The 17,295-nt window shown below is 36.8% G+C and overlaps 1 protein-coding gene and 1 long non-coding RNA gene across 21 annotated transcripts in view; one reads left to right on the forward strand and one right to left on the reverse strand.

The window, feature by feature from the left end:
* EIF4G3 (eukaryotic translation initiation factor 4 gamma 3) overlaps positions 1–17,295 on the forward strand; it is a 287,482-nt gene that overhangs the window by 235,383 nt on the left and 34,804 nt on the right. For 11 of the 20 annotated variants that reach the window (XM_081306245.1, XM_081306246.1, XM_081306232.1 and 8 more), the window contains 5 exons: positions 5,041–5,238; positions 12,989–13,135; positions 13,549–13,785; positions 15,351–15,455; positions 16,814–16,946. In XM_081306245.1, the coding sequence (XP_081162371.1) occupies positions 5,041–5,238; positions 12,989–13,135; positions 13,549–13,785; positions 15,351–15,455; positions 16,814–16,946 (820 nt within the window). Of the gene's footprint in view, positions 1–5,040; positions 5,239–5,850; positions 5,911–12,988; positions 13,136–13,548; positions 13,786–15,350; positions 15,456–16,813; positions 16,947–17,295 lie in introns of all 20 variants that reach the window. The other 9 variants (XM_081306230.1, XM_081306247.1, XM_081306243.1 and 6 more) reach the window with 1 other exon arrangement.
* Positions 8,294–12,976, reverse strand: LOC308655880. The gene is made up of 2 exons (XR_014023530.1): positions 10,761–12,976; positions 8,294–10,560 (listed from the first exon to the last, which is right to left on the reverse strand). It is a non-coding gene; the product is annotated as an uncharacterized lncRNA (long non-coding RNA).

Here is a 17,295-nt window from a genome sequence, read left to right on the forward strand (position 1 = left end):
AGTCCAGTTCTTGTGACTTGTAATCTGCCTGTCTTTACTCTGTAGCTGACCCCCTCCCATTCAGAATTCTTATCTCAGAAACAGAATAATTATATTAACATAAATGCCATTAATTTAGTCTTTTCTGCATAGGTGTACCCCATGTTGCCTATTGTTCTTGGTATTCTTTTCATTTTGTTAAATGAAAAGAAATAATATCAATATATTATCAAGAAATAATATAATAGGTTTTCTTTTTGCATATACCATCAGAAAACTCTGACTCTATTTTATCCCTTCCACTCTACACATTATCTTCCTTCTTGGTGAACCATCATGTCCCCACGGCACTTCCAGGAAATCTCCACCTGAGATTTGTCTGCACCATGCTGCTGTACTGCTTTGGTGCTGGTGCTGCTGGGTTCCTTTGCTTCATCTCTCTGTTCTTTGTGATGCCTAGATCTAGTTCTGTTGCCTGATTCACTTGCCTGAAATACTGATTTGACCTTTTCTCTTCATCTGAGCTTTCTGATTGATTGATTGATTGATTGATAGATACATACATACATACATACATACATACATACATACTAGGGCTTGAGCTCAGGGGTGCTCTACCACTAATCTGTATCTCCAACACTTTTATTTATATTTTTATTTTGAGACAGGATCTCTCTAAGTTGCCATGGCTGTTCTGAAACTTAGGATCCTCCTTTATCAGTCTCCCAGGGTGCTGGGATTATAGGTGTTGCCATACCTAGCTTTATCTGTGTTTTATAAAGTAGCACTGAAGAGTCATTTTCTCTCACTTCTAATGAACACTACTCTGATATTTCCAGTTTGTTATCTCTGTCCCCAAAATAGGAGTTTTCAGTATTAATTCCTTCTTAAGCTGGGCATGGTGGCACACACATGTAATCTCAGAGACTCAGGAGGCTAATGCAGGAGGAACACAATTTCAAGGCCAGTTTGGCAAATTTTAATGAGACTCTGTCTCAGAAACGGATGAGATTGTGGCTTAGTGGTGGATGGCCTCTGGGTTTAGTCTCTGGTACCACTCACAAAAAAACCCCCACAAACTTTGGCATTTGATTGTATATGCTCATTGTGTTTATGGTAAGGATTTAAAATCTTCATAGAGGGATTTAAGTGTAGAGGGATTAAGAGAGAGAGAGGGAGGGAGGGAGGGAGGGGGAGGGGGAGGCCTTCCTAGGGCTAGGGAGTATCTGAGTGGTAAATGTTTGCAACCCCCAGTATCAAAATCAAACAAACAAGGAATAATCCCTTCCTAAAACATTTTCCTCTTTCTCAAATATCTTCTCCCTTTTCTTTTCACTTAGCCAGCTTTTTCCTTCCTTCATAATCTAGCCCAGTTCTCCTTTCCTTTTGAGGTCATTTCTTGACTAGTTCAGTGACTGTGACCTACAATACTCCATTTTCTGGTGTTGCTTTATCACTTTGTAAATATCTTACCTGTTCAGCTAGGTTTTGATACAGTAACTATGCCTTATATGTCATTTGTACCTAATGTCGAATTTTGTAGACATGAAGTAGAGAATTACAAATGAATGAGGATTTTCAATAAATACTTATTTCCTATTTATTGTCCTTTTTTTCTATGCTTACATTATTTTCTGAAAGTAGAAATAGTTGATGCTCTTTTACTAATATAAAGGTGAGTTTAACATTTCAAACCTGAAAGAAGATATTATCTTGGTTGACTTAAGCCTTTTTTCTTTCTCTCTCTTTTTTTGGGGGGAGGGGTGAGGGTACTGGTGATTGACCCTTTACCACTGATCTACATCCCCCCCCCCCTTTTTTTTGAGACACTAAAGTCACTAATTTGCTGAGATTGGCCTCAAACTTTAATCCTCCTCCTCAGCTTCCCAAATCACTGGTATGACAGGTGTGTGCCACTGTGCCCAACTTTTTTTTTTTATTTTTAAAATCAAAACTGCCTTATTGCTGAAAATTTTGCCAATGTAATTTTTTAAAATTTTTGTTTGATTTATTATCTCCTGCCTAGAGAAAATGTTAGCATTTCTACACAAATTCTAAATATCCTTGTAGTCAAGTATTTTTCAAAAAAATAAAATCTTAATAAGATTTTGTGTTATTATATCATAGTTTCTTGCATACTTACAACTTTTTTGTCGACATAATTAAATGAAAGAAACATTTCTTTTTTGTATACATTTCTATTATTGTTGGCAAACACCAACACTGACTGCCACCTCAATCAAGATATAAAACATTTTCATTAGACCTCAGTATTACCTTGTACTTATCCTTTTTCCTCATGCTCATGTCTGGTAATCAGTAATCTAATCTGTCCCTGTAATGTTTCTTTGAATCATTTTAACCATGGCTTCCTATACTTAGCATATGTATTTTATATTCACCCATATTATAACACATGTCATGAACTGTTTTTGTGGATGTTTTCTTTTAATTGTCCAGTAGTGTTAGTTTTTTTTTGTGTTTTTTTTTTTTTTTTTTAAAGAGAGAGTGAGGGGGGGGGGAGAGAGAGACAGAGAGAGTTTTTAATATTTATTTTTTAGTTCTCGGCGGACACAACATCTTTGTTGGTATGTGGTGCTGAGGATCGAACCCGGGCCGCACGCATGCCAGGCAAGCGCGCTACCGCTTGAGCCACATCCCCAGCCCTCCAGTAGTGTTAGTTTGTTTATTCATTTACAGGGTAAACAGTTGCCAACTTTCTGCAGTGACCACTAAGTTTGCAGGTTTTGTGTGAACATAAATTAGTTACTTTGGATGAGTTCCTCGCTGTGGGATTGGTGAATATATATTTAACCTTATTGGAAAATGCCAGTAAAGTTAAATGTTTTCCAGACTGGTTTTAAGTTTGGTGTTTCTGCTGGCAAAGAATGAGAGTCTCAGTTGTTTTTCATTTTCCCCAACATATGCTCTTTCCTACTTTTTAAAGTTTAAGTCGTTCTAATGGATATTCTGTCCGTGTATCATTGTAACTTTAATGACTTTGAACATCTTTTCATGCACTTTTTTGCAATTGCTACATCTTCTCTGGTAAAGTTTCTGTTTATATATTTTGCCCTTTTTCATTGAGTGATATATTTTCTTTCTTTTTTTTTTTTTTAAGAGAGAGTGAGAGAGGAGAGAGAGAGAGAGAGAATTTTTAATATTTATTTTTTAGTTCTCGGCAGACACAACATCTTTGTTGGTATGTGGTGCTGAGGATCGAACCCGGGCCGCATGCATGCCAGGCCAGCGCGCTACCGCTTGAGCCACATCCCCAGCCCATGATATATTTTCTTACTGTTGACTTTTCATAGTTCTTTACATATTCTGAGTTCTCTACATATTTACAGATTTTCTATGATATTCTGTGCTTTATGTTCTTATTTTATAACAGTGTTTTTCACAGAAAGCAGCTTTTTATTTTGATGATATTTAGTTTATTTTTACATTTGTGGATTTTGCTTTTGCTGCCATTTCTAGGGAAATCTTTGCACGACACAAGAATACAAAGCTTTTTTCCTATGTTGTCTTCTAGAAGTTAATAATTTTAATTTTTATATTTAGTTCTGTGATCCACTTTTACTTGAGTTTTGTAAAAGGTACAAGATATAGATCAATGTTCATCTTTATTTTGAATGTCCAGTCATTCTCTCACAATTTGTTGACTAGACTGTCTTCACCATTGAATTCCCTTTGCATCTTTGTTGCAAATCTGTTCATCATATATTTGAGTCTGTTTCTCTATTCTCCATTCTATTCTTTTAAGCTGTGCGTCTATCCTTTGGCCAGTACCACAGTTTTTATTTAGTCCTATATATAATTAATATTTAAATCAGATTATATGAGTTCTCCATTTTTTCCCCCCAAAACATTGCTCAGGCTTTTCTCTTTGGGTCTCTTTCGTCAGTGATTTATTGTTTTTTGCCATACAGCTCCTGTGAATATTTTATTAGATTTTTATCAAGCTTTTTTGTTGTTGTTTTTGATTTTGATGTTATAGTAAATGGCACTTCAACAAATTTTTATTTATTTGCACTTGTCAGTGTACCCTGTAATTGCTAGACTGACTTATTATAGTAGCTCATTTTGTAGATTGTTTATCATTTTTCTACATACACAATTACATCATCTTTAAAGTATTTCTTCCTTTCTAATTTGTACACTTTATTTATTTTTCTTTGTCTTATTGCACTAATTAGCACCTCCAGTATGATGTTGAGTAGGAATGGTAAGGACAGATATTTTTGCTTTGTCCCCAATCTTAGCAGAAAGGTCTGAATCTTTTACCATTAAATAGGGTTTTAGATTCCCTTTTTCTAGCTGAGGCAAGTTTCTTTCATTCCTAATTTGATGAGTGTTTCTAAAATATCATTTTAAAAGACTCTTGCCTAGTATTTCATAACATAATTTATATTACACTGTAATTTAGAAAAAAATCCTATAGTTACACATTGAAGTTATTTTCTACAAAGGATTATGATAGAAATTATTGTATCTAAAATCTTTTTACCGGGGCTGGGGATGTGGCTCAAGTGGTAGCGCGATCGCCTGGCATGCGTGCGGCCCAGGTTCGATCCTCAGCACCACATACCAACAAAGATGTTGTGTCCGCCGAGAACTAAAAAATAAATATTAAAAATTCTCTCTCTCTCTCTCTCCTCTCTCACTCTCTCTTTAAAAATAAAATAAAATAAAATCTTTTTACCTATCCCTAAGGGCACATCCACAGTTTCATAACTTTTGATACATATTGTCACATGGGCGTTGGAAATGTCCCCAAAAGGGCTGTTGACTAATAGAGTGTGCTCTTGAGATGCACAAGGCCCTGGGTTCAATCCCCACCACCAAAAAGAAGAAAATAGACAATATTCTTGCCAACAAAGTTTAAATGTATTTAGTTCCTAGAGTTCTCATCATCAGTTTAAAAAAAAGGTTGGATAATTTTTTTTATAAATTGCTAAAATAAATGTTTTTAATAAATTATATTTTTAAAATCCTTCCAGAATGCATCTTTATTGTCATAGTTAGGGTAATGTTCTTTTCTTCTTTGTGATTCTTTAGGAACTTTTTAGAAAAGTTCGAAGTATCTTAAATAAATTGACACCACAGATGTTCAACCAACTGATGAAGCAAGTGTCAGGACTAACTGTTGACACAGAGGAGCGGCTAAAAGGAGTCATTGACCTGGTCTTTGAGAAGGCTATTGATGAACCCAGTTTCTCTGTGGCTTACGCAAACATGTGTCGATGTCTAGTAACGGTAAGAAGAAAGGAAGGAGTAAAACCAGAAATCTCCGAGAGGTATATTCTCCCCTCACTACACATTCTTCCCAGAAATCTTAATGGGGCAATGTAAAGGGGAGAATATATTTTTAACACTTATTAATATAATATCCTTATTGGATAAAAGAAACTTACCTTATTAAAATATATCCACAGGGAGGGGATGTGGAGAGCAGGGTGAAGTGGGCATGAAGTAGTCCTGTCAGCATAAGGGAGATGGAGCTGCTGTGGCAGGGCCCTTGCCTGGCCTGTGCGCCCCTGGGCTCAATCTCCACTGCCTCAAAAAATAAATTAGCAATGTGAAATTATTATGTAGGAATCAAGTTTCCTGGGACATCATGTTATATAATATTAAAGCAACATTTTACTGAATTTGAAATTAAGTAACTGTTTAGTTTTAATTATAGCTTTTATGAAAACAAAAGGATGGTTTTCTTATGGTTAAAAGGTTTAAAACTGATAATTTCATCTTTTAGAAACTGTTAGGTTTATCTTTACATCATCCATAGCTCTTATTTCTCCACATCCTGTCCAAACTAGGAAAACAGGATGGGAGACCAGTTTCTGATTGGTGTTCATTGTACTCCAGGTATTCTGCAATCATAAAATGCCACATTCCACCTGTGTTTCCTCTTTTACTGTTACCAAGGTACTTGTGTCAGAAATGCATGTCCTTTAACATTCGGGATTTTTCTTAATTATCACAACTTATTATCATCATACCTTGCTTCTTAAGAAACAAGCTGTGAAAATGCAAAAGTCTGTTGTTCTACCAATATTTTTGAGTATCTGTGTCAAAGGTAGGTAAATCTGTTTGGATTTGGAAAAAGTAACATCTTCTATCTTTAAGGAAGTTCAAAATACATAATTGGAAAAAAAACAGTATTTGTGAGGGAAAAAAACATGTTTGTGATGTTACAGTTTGTTGAGTGTGATTGAATAATTTAGACAAAATATAAATTAGACAAAAACAAAATCATTGTGTTAGTGAAAAGATAAACTTGTATGAAGCAAATAATGTCTTGGTCCTGAGGTGGTGTGGATAGGGGAATAGGTAAAGAGAAGAAAGAATGTGTTCCAGGAAGGTGCCTGTCTGAAGCAGTAAGCATTTAATGATGGTTACAGTCCTAACTTTGAATTCTCACACTTCTAAGTTTAAAATATAAACTTTAAAAGTAAATTTCAAATTCCTACTCTGCCACTTGCAAACTTTTTAACCTTACTTAATATTCTTGGTTTCAGTCCCTAACCCCAAAATAAATAAAGGGGAATAGTTAATCATCTCTTTAAGCCTCAGATTTTAATCCCTAAAATAAGATTGATTCATACAGTTTATGGTATTGCCAGGATAAAGAAAGTAAATGAGTTAATTATTTAATGCTAGAATGAACTAAAATACTCAATGAACTAGATCAGTAGTCTCAATTGGGGCCTCCCTCCACCCCCCAATTGATGGGAATTAAAGCTCTCTGCCATTCAAGAGTACATTTTTAAGAAAGACTTTTTCAATTTATAAAGCAAAGTGATATAATGGATTTGGCTTTCCAAAATTGCTTTGTAAATAGGACATGTATGCACCTGTATACATATGCACAGGGACACAATACACACAGGTGCCTCCTCCATCAAAGCCTACCTAGGTAAAATACCTCGTAAGGCTTACAAATAGCAATGGTAAGTCATGCCTGTGTGTATGACTCTGCCTTTGCTTGTTCAATTACAAATAACTGAAGATGCCTGCAAAATCCCTCTTTACAAACAGCAAAGCATTTAACTAGAATTTAGCACCACTTTTAGGAGGAAAACACTTCAAATATGAGGCAAATGGAGAAAAGTCGTCAAGAGAAATTTCCTATATCTAAATATGTACATAAATATAATTTTTAATTGGATAATTGCAACGTTAAATTGCTATGCTTTGGGCTGGGGATGTGGCTCAAGCAGTGGCGTGCTCGCCTGGCATGCGTGCGGCCCGGGTTCGATCCTCAGCACCACGTACAAACAAAGATGTTGTGTCCGCCAAATACTAAAAAATAAATATTAAAAATTCTCTCTCTCTCCCCCCCCCTTAAAAATAAAATAAAATTGCTATGCTTTTGTTTCAACCATAATTGAAATGGAAGTTTCCATCTCAGAACCCCTCTAGAATATTGGCTCCCAAGGACAAAGGCTTTTTTCTTTTGTATTCACTGCTTAATTCCCCTTGCCTAGGATACTTGCCTGCACAAAATAGACCCTTGGACTGTGTTGTGAGTGAGTGGGTGAGTGCTTGAAATGAAAGAAAACCAGGGGCTGGAGATGTGGCTCAAGCGGTTGTGCGCTCGCCTGGCATGCGTGCGGCCCGGGTTCGATCCTCAGCACCACATACCAACAAAGATGTTGTGTCCGCCGAGAACTAAAAAATAAATATTAAAAAAAAAAATTCTCTCTCTCCTCTCTCACTCTCTCTTTGAAAAAAAAAAAAGAAAGAAAACCAACTGGAAGAAGTTTCTTTGATGCTAGTGACTACTTTCGTTGCTTTCTATCTCTGTTATGGCAGACATGCTACCTCAGCTACAAAGAATTCTCTGTTACGTGAGATCCAAAACTTGTAGTGTTGTTACATTAAGTGCTTAAAGGCAAATCATGTGAAAAATGACAAAATAGACTGAGAAGGCAATTTAGATAGTAAAACCTCAAACATATTGAAAGCCCTGAGGGGTCTAGGGATTCAGCTCAGCAGTAGAGTGAACTCACCTAGCATCCACAAGGCCCTGAGTTTCAGCCCTACCACCAAAAGGAAGAAGAAAAGAAAAACAGAGGTAAAGAGAGAAGGCAAGCCCGCCAACCAGCTTGCAATTACAGACATGAAAAGCCAGCCTTAGCAAAGTATGTTGCCGGAGCAATAGGAGGGTTAGTGATATGTGGCTGACCCAAATGAAGGTCACAAATGTGTTGAAGGAAAGATTGATCAGAAATGACTTACCTTTTCTTAACTGACCCCGCTTTTGAATTGTGTGTGCATCACTTACCACTGTCTCTTTGAGTATATCTTTTTTTTTTTTTTAATTGTCAATGGACCTTTATTTTATTTATTGATATGTGGTGCTGAGAATCGAACCCAGTGCCTCATACTTGCTACGCAAGCACTCGGCCACTGAGTCACAACCCCAGCCCCTTCTGAGTACATCTAATGAAGATATATATATATATATTTTAATATTTATTTTTTAGTTATTGGCGGACACAACATCTTTGTTTATATGTGATGCTGAGGATCGAACCCAGGCTGCACACATGCCAGGCAAGCGCGCTACCGCTTGAGCCACATCCCCAGCCCAAGAAGATATATTTTGATGTCTATGTTTACATTATGGGTAGTCTGATATGTATTTGGCAGGTGACTTACTAAGATCAGAAAATAGCCACTGATACATAGTATATTACTATGGATTCCTGTCATATTTGAACAGTGACCTTATTGCTGTTCACATTTAAAAGAGTAAAACGTACTATAGAAACCAGTTTTAGGGTTAGCACATAAGTGTTATTTGGTTACATTATACTGGTTGTTCCAAATACTTCACCTCAGACTAGCATATACTTATGCAGCAAAATTGTCAGTGGACCTTGGGTTACCACTAGCATCTATATGTTCTGAGAGAGCAGTGAAAATAGTATGCTAACCAAGGTCAAAGCCTGAACCTCCATTTTCTTTTTGACTATTATAATTATTGCACAAATGATAGCCTTTGATGATTCTCTGTTAGTTTGATCCTTTTGGGGATAAGAATTGTCTGGCCTCAACACTGACAAATATGTTAGTAGTACAAATTCTGCTGGTGCCTTTGGAAGGTGACTAGGTTAGATGAGGTCACAGAGTTAGAGCACTTTTAGTTACAGGTTAGTGCTGTTGTAACAGGAAGAGATACCGAAGCTGCTTCTCCTTTGTATGTGAAGATACAGGAAGAAGTCAACTGTTCAGGCCAGGAAATGGGTCCTCAGCGTATCTGCCAGCATCTTGATTTCTGACTTCTCAGCCTCCAGAATTGTGAGAAATAAATATCTGTTGTTTAAGCCACCAGTCTGTGTTATTTTTTATAGCCGCCCAAGTATACTAAAGCAAATAGTCTTCATGTTTTTCCCCAGCTAACCAATTTCAGTGGGTTTCTGATCAGCCAGTATCCAGCAAATAACACATTTTTACTTAATGTCATAGTTCTGTTGAATTTATCTTCTCTTAATGATCCCAGATTTTTTTTTTTACCATGAATCACTGTTCTCAGAGGATATGTTCTCACTGATCCATTTCCATTTTTGCACAGCCTAGTCAACTATCCCCAGAGGACATTAAGATCATGTTCCAAAGAAGTCTTTTTAGGGAGCTGTGTAGATAGTCGTTGATTTAGGAGGGGTGTGTGTGTGTGTGTGTGTGTGTGTGTGTGTGTTTCCCCCGAACATGTACTGTTCTCCTGCTTATTTGGTTTTGGTACTTCTGTGTGAATGTGTCTAAATTGCTTATGCATAATCACATATTTTTTAGTATCCTGTACCAATGAAATTTCCCTTGACCATCATTTGGGGATAGCAGATGGTTCAATTCTCTTGCTTTTTATTCTTCTCTTCTTATTGCTTAGTGAGCTAGCTATTGCTTATGTTCTTTCTTGTTAGCTCTGTTATTATAAAATAGATGACTCTTAATTTTTAATTATAGGTATGTCAAATACAGTTTCAGGTGTTTAAATACAGTTTTATTAGTTGTTGATTCAGCCTTTACTATATGGCAGCCACTACTGTTTGCTTTACCTAGACTGTCTATTTAATCTTCCCAGCAGCCCTAAGAGACAGATGTTATCATCCCCATTTATGAATGAAACAGATTAATTGAAGCTAAAAAATCTGACCAAAGTCACATAACATTGCTATAATGACAACTGTCTCCAAATCTCCTGTTTCAACAGCTATTTTATACTGTCCTTCATTTACAACATCTTGGAAATGAAGGGACTGAGTCTTAATGAATTAAGTTATTGAAGTACACACAGTTGATTTTATAGAGCAGAGATTTAGACCCTGATTTTGTTGACTCAGAATTCAGTAGTCTTTCAGTTTTAATGTTCTAAACACTTGTTGTAGCTTATTTAACTGACTTATTAATTAAAGTGTTTCCACAAAATCTGTTTTATTGTATGCTCAAAGCTGTTCTCCCTATTGGACACAGGTACTATACTTCCTTTGTTTTTGATATTGAAACTGAAAGTTGGATTAAAAGAATTGCCTTTGTGTATATAGCAAGTGAGCAAATCTTTTGATTCTTAACCTAATTCTTTCTTTTTTTTTTTTTTTAAAGAGAGAGTGATAGAGGGAGAGAGAGAGACAGAGAGAATTTTTCAATATTTATTTTTTAGTTATCGGCGGACACAACATCGTTGTTTGTATGTGGTGCTGAGGATCGAACCCAGGCCGCACGCATGCCAGACGAGCGCGCTACCGCTTGAGCCACATCCCCAGCCCATTAACCTAATTCTTTCAACATAGCTTCCCTACTCCTAAGGGGTTAAAAGAATTGATGAGAGATCATTCTTTACCATGAATTTAAAGCACAACTCCCATGACTTCTTTGCCTCATTTGATTTCTGTTTCTGTCACCCAAATCATCACAAGTTATATTTATTTCATTTTTTTGACTGATTGAGGGGCATTAACTCTGGTCCCTCTCACCATATGGTGTGACATGGGTTTTCTTTTTGCCCACGTTTCTCCCAGTTTCTGCACAGTAACTCCATAATGCAGAAAGCATCTCATTCGGGTTGATAGATTATGGCCCAGAGCATTTTTATCTGTCAGTTATATACTTAATTTACTTGATGTTAGTGAAAATGACAAGAAGATGGAGAGGACATTATGTGTTTTTTTTTTTTTTAACTTGAGTTCCTATATAGCAGTAAATTGGATATAAGTAAATTTTTAGAAGCATTAGTTTGTTCTAGAACCTAAGTCACGTTGGTACTCTATTATATACCAGTCTGTTTATGGATGTACTTTATGATACATCCCATTTTCTTTGGCATTTCTTAGTTAATGTATTATCATGTATTTTCGGTCTTATATTTTAGAAGATGAAGTCCACTTTGGCTTTTGCTTTGGAAATCTGTTTCTTTTGTATAGCATTTCTCAAAGGTTGATGAACTCCTGAGCCTGCTTATGGGACTATGGAGTAAGCCTATGAAATGAACTATACTTGCTTGTATTTCTTTTGCTTAAATTTTATATTAGCTTTACTGTAGTTGTCTAAAAAACTTATTTGCTGATGTTCCCCTCTTTCTAAGTTAATGTTTCCTATTGAAAGAGGAACCTGGTGCCTCAGTTGATTAGAACTAGATATATTAAATAATCTTCCATTTGCAATAGGGAACATATGGGAGGGTGGTCTATCAGTGCGGCACAGCTACACCATAGCATCGTGCCCTCCATTCTCAAGAAGTTCTCTAACTGTTTAGCCTCAATCAGCTATCCAAGTCCATTCTGTTTGAAAATATTAACTATTTTGTGAATAGAAATAGAGTGTCTCTTCTTTTTCACCATTTTCTCCCATTAAAACCTGGAGTAAAGAGCAAGTATTCATTTTAGAATTTAGGGATCCACTTTGTGATTCTAGAAAAGCCATTTTGCCAGGTTATACAACAGCTATTCAAAATTGTGCTGGGGAGTCATATGTAAAATAAAATATTATACTCAGAATCATTGCTATAATATGATTCATATATATGTGGTGGGCGGTGGGGGTGCATTCTTGGGATGGGGCCTTGTGCATGCAAGGCATGCACTCTACCAACTGAGATATATCTCTAGCCCTGCTACATTTTTTTTTTTTTCTTAAGACAGGGTTTTATTAAGTTGTCCAGGCTAGCCTCAAACTTGTGGTCCTCCTGTCTCAGGTTCCCAAGTACCATTATTACAGTCATATGCCGCTATATCTGGCTTTCTTTGTATTCTTAACATGTTCATAAGACCATCTCTATGTTTAGCTACAAGTAACCTTGAGGATATGAGCTATGTGGTTACTAGAAACCAGTTATTATTGGATGTGGTACATCTTACCTCCAAATGGCCCATTTCTCCTCTGGGTCTTTGTATATGTCAAATGAATATTTCTAATGAAATATTCTTTGTTAGGCTAATTTTGGATAAATAGTATATTCTTTTGGCACAAAAGAAGTGACTAGTTAACATACTACTGATGATCAGGGTGAGTGCTGGAATTATTATTAGGACATTTCTCCTGAGAAAAGATATTTTAGAAGTCCCCAAATGTCTTGTCTTCTACTTCTTCCTAGAATAATGATCTCTAGGAAGTTCTCTCCTCTGGCCTTGAAATTCTCCCTTATCTTATGTCATTTTTATTTCTTTAAACCAAAATGCTTACAATGGTAATTTAAAGAATTAAAATTATAACCCTTCAGAGTTAGAAGTCTAAATAAGTGCAGGGTTGTAACTAATGATATGACAAGAATCCTAAGTCAGCTGGAAGCATGGACGTAAAAGATATGTTACATTTGTGTGAGAATCCGTATATATTTAGTTTCAAACCATCGTAACACTGAATCATGAAATGCTTGAAATTTAAGTTGTATAGGGTTATAGCATGCTTACCTGTAGTTCAGTCAGCATTGTTTTGCACAATAAAGAAAACAAATGTTTTTTATGCCTTTAATCTTGTTCTTTTGCGTTTTCCTATCTGGATACAGCTGAAAGTACCCATGGCAGACAAGCCTGGCAACACAGTAAATTTCCGGAAGCTGCTACTAAACCGCTGCCAGAAGGAGTTTGAAAAGGATAAAGCAGACGATGATGTCTTTGAGAAGAAGCAGAAAGAACTGGAAGCTGCCAGTGCTGTAAGTGATTTCCCAGAAAAACAATGCTGTTTGCTTTGAGTATTGTCAAATAGAATTTTCTCCTTTTCTCTTTGAGAAGAGGCCTATAGACTTTTCTTTTCTTGCATAGGTGCCGTACTGATATTTAGGAGAATGCTTCATTCCTTTTAGTGTGAAGTATTAAAACAACTCAACCCTCAAAGCCAGTTTTAATATTCATTCTAAGCCTGGACTTCAGAGAAGGTCACTGAGTTCTAGAAGTCTGAATTGGATGCAAACTTTTGGGGATGTTCTGTTTTCTGAGGAGTAGGTCTGTAGTTATATCATTTTCAAGGGCATCTCACCCCCAGAAAGAGTAAGGCCCACAGACCTTGATGTCTCTTGGTGGGACAGTGTTCATCTTCAAGATGCTATTATTCTTTCTGGTACAACAGCCAGAAGAGAAGACGAGGCTTCATGATGAACTAGAAGAAGCCAAGGACAGAGCCCGACGGAGATCTATTGGTAACATCAAATTTATTGGAGAACTGTTTAAACTCAAAATGCTCACCGAAGCCATCATGCATGACTGTGTGGTGAAACTGCTCAAGAACCATGATGAAGAATCCCTGGAGTGCCTGTGCCGCCTACTCACCACTATCGGCAAAGACCTAGACTTTGAGAAAGCGAAGGTAAAAATCCAGAAACTCAGAAGCCTTTAGCAGGCAGTCTTTGTTGGTTGCAAAAAACTTAAGCTGGGCTGGGGATGTGGCTCAAGCGGTAGTGCGCTCGCCTGGCATGCGTGCGGCCCAGGTTCGATCTTCAGCACCACATACCAACAAAGATGTTGTGTCCTCCAAGAACTAAAAAATAAATATTAAAAATTCTCTCTCTCTCTCTCTCTCTCTCTCTCTCTCTCTCTCTCTCTCTCTCTCTAAAAAAAAAAAAAAAAACTTAAGCTGTCAACAGAAGTGTTGCATTTTACCCCAACAATCTACTCCATTTGTTTTTCTTATTTTGTTCCACTCATTGTCATTGATTAAATGACAGTGCTCTTTACCACATTTGCATTAAAGTTAGAGGTAAGGAGCATCCAGTTTGTAGAGTATTCATGTATTTGTCCCTTGTTCTTTTTTCCTCTACTTCATGACCATTTTATAGTTCAGTTGTTTGTATGGCAAACAAATCAACTGTGTATACTTCAATAAGTTAATTCATTGAGACTCAGTCCCTTCATTTCCAAGAAGTTATAAATGAAGGAGAATATAAAATAGCTGTTCAAACAGGAGTTTTGGAGACAGTCATCATTCTAGCTTTAATTAATCTGTTTCATTCATTGGGGATAATAACATCTATCTCTTAGGGCTGTTGGGAAGATTAAATAGATAGTCTAGGTAAAGCAAACAGAAGTGGCTGCCATATGGTAAGGGAAGAATAGCTATCATGGGCTAGGCCTGATGGTGATGGAGAAATAAAGAAGTCCCAGTAGCTTGCTTAAGTCTGCGGTCTGATTACTGACAGAATTATTCAATCAGAACATAAGAAAACATTAAAAATACTGTAATCCACACCTAACATTGTGCTGTCCACAAGGAATGTGGAAATTAGAAATAGTTGAAAGAAAACAATGTCAGAGCTGGGCATGATGGCACATACCTATAATCCTAGTACATTAGTGAGATTGTGTCTCAAAACAAAAAATTAAAAGGGTTGGGGATATAACTCAGTGATAAAGTGCCCGTGGGTTCAATCCCCACTACCAAAATAAATAATAGTGGTTATTATGTCATAATCTCTCTGTGTCAGCTAGTATTATGTATGGTTATAACAGAACACCCCCCCCCCATATCTATCACTTATACAGAGTTGGGGATTATTTCTCCGTAGATAACAAAGTTCAAAGGCACACAGTTCCAGCTTAACATCTTAGCATTCCTAAGGCATAACCCTTGTTCTCAGTAGAAGACAGGAAAGGAGCAAAGTACAGTCACATCTCTCTTAAGGAAGGTTTCAGAGCTACAGTACAACTTCTTATTTATATTTTGGCCTGTAATTAATCACATCACCAAAGTCATCTGCTTGGGAGCCTAGAAAATGTAGTCTTTAGTTTGTTGGTCATATGCTCAATTAAACATGGTACCGTTACTTTTGACTGTAAGCTGTTGTTCCTAACTGCTAATCTACAATTTTATATTAGCATTTAACATTTGAATTTGAATTTGTCATCCAGGAATACTAGTGATTTTGTCTTTTGCAGCCGCGTATGGACCAGTACTTTAATCAGATGGAGAAAATTGTAAAAGAAAGAAAAACCTCATCTAGGATTCGATTCATGCTGCAAGATGTGATAGACCTACGGCTGGTAAGTAAGAGAAAAAAATAAATTAGCCTGCCATTCCAGTCTCTTTGAGTTAAGTAAGGATGTCCTATTATTTATAAGCATTAAAAACTTAATGTTTTTGCTTCAGGGCTTAGAACTTGATCTGGCAGACCTCCATAAGGAAGTTACATGAAAGAACAAAAGGTCTCTTGTCTATTACATGTTTCTTCTTAGTCCAGTTATCAAACCCATTACAGTTTTGAAATTGACCATTCTGAATTCAAACTGTGGTCAGTTTGTAAGCTAAATAATCAGAAAGTCTCATCTTCACAATGACACATTTAACTTCACTGAGGCTTACATTGTTAATCTCTAAAACTGAGAATGCTGCCTACCTTGAAGTTTTGTTGTAAAGATTGAATGAGATAACTATGCAAAGTGCCAAGATGTCAGTGTTTTCTTCTCTGCTGTTTTTCCTGTAGACCTTCCTGTTCTGCTTTTTTTCCTCTTTTCGTATACCAGAGTTGGGGTTTATTTCTCCTTATATAAACAAAGTTCAAAGGCACACAGTTCCAGCTTAACATAAGGCATAACCCTGGTCCTTGTTCTCAGTGGAAGACAGGAAAGGAACAAAGTACAGTCACATCTCTCTTAAGGAAGGTTTCAGAGCTACAGTACAACTTCTTGTTTATATTTTGGCCTGTTTTCATTCTTTGTCTTAGTTTAATTCTGATAGGGACTGTCCTGCAGCTGAAGATGAATATGGGCACTATCTCTCTGTTTTGCTAACCCCAGATGAGACCTTAGGATCCTTCTTATCACCAAAGTCCTTCCCAGCTAATCAGAATTTGCATATTATTAAACTGGTTTCCAGCCATGCCCGCAAATCACTTTTATCAGGTTTTGGAACTGTGTCTGAGAATGGAAGGGAGGAGTGTAATTATACAGAGACAGCTTTCGTCCCTATAGAGGGGAAACCGGAGGGTGGCATTGTATGCACTTAGTGTCAGTACCAGAATCATAGTGTTGAAGGAGGAAGCCTGCTACTCATCCTTGATTTAGAGCCTCTCTGAAATATGATATGACCTGAGTAGCAAAATGCCTGATTATGTCAGTACCAAGGAATCCTTATTCTTCTTGATTCCTTGTCCCTCTCTGCCTGTGAATTGTAGAAAATGATGGTAAAATACATTTGGCCCAGCTGGACGGGGTTGATTAAGGAGAATTTAATTCTGTTGCTCTATTCTCTAGACTCCATGTAGTGTCATATATGAGACAGAAACTGCCATAATTTCAGATTTATAGGTAGCTTATACTTTTCCAGCAGTACATACATTTTAAAGATTTTTCAATTTTATTTCCAGTTATCTCACTAGTAACCTTATTTTCTACTTTTATAGTGTAATTGGGTATCTCGAAGAGCAGATCAAGGACCTAAAACTATTGAACAGATTCACAAAGAGGCCAAAATAGAAGAACAAGAAGAGCAGAGGAAGGTCCAACAGCTCATGACCAAAGAAAAAAGAAGACCAGGTAAGGGTGGAAGGCCACTGAGCTTGGAAAAACCTGGGAATCTGAGGGGTAGATATGTAAAAATTCTTTATTCAAGTGTGAAATGAAACCACTGAGAATAACCCAAAGAATGAGAATGGAAATTGTTAAGTGAACCATTTTCCCCTAGAGATCAGTCATTGCTTATATGGAGTGGTGCACGCCTGTAACCCAGTGACTCAGGAGGCTGAGGCAGGAGGATCGAAAGTTCAAGGCCAACCTCAGCAATTTAGTGAGGCCCTATATCAAAATAAAAAGGCTGGGAATGTGGCTCAATGATTAAGCACCCCCAGGTTAAATCCCCAGTACCAAAAAGAAAGAAAGAAATAGA

This window comes from Spermophilus citellus (assembly GCF_964194105.1).
Source record: "Spermophilus citellus genome assembly, chromosome: 9".
In the NCBI taxonomy this organism is placed as follows: Eukaryota; Metazoa; Chordata; class Mammalia; order Rodentia; family Sciuridae; genus Spermophilus; species Spermophilus citellus.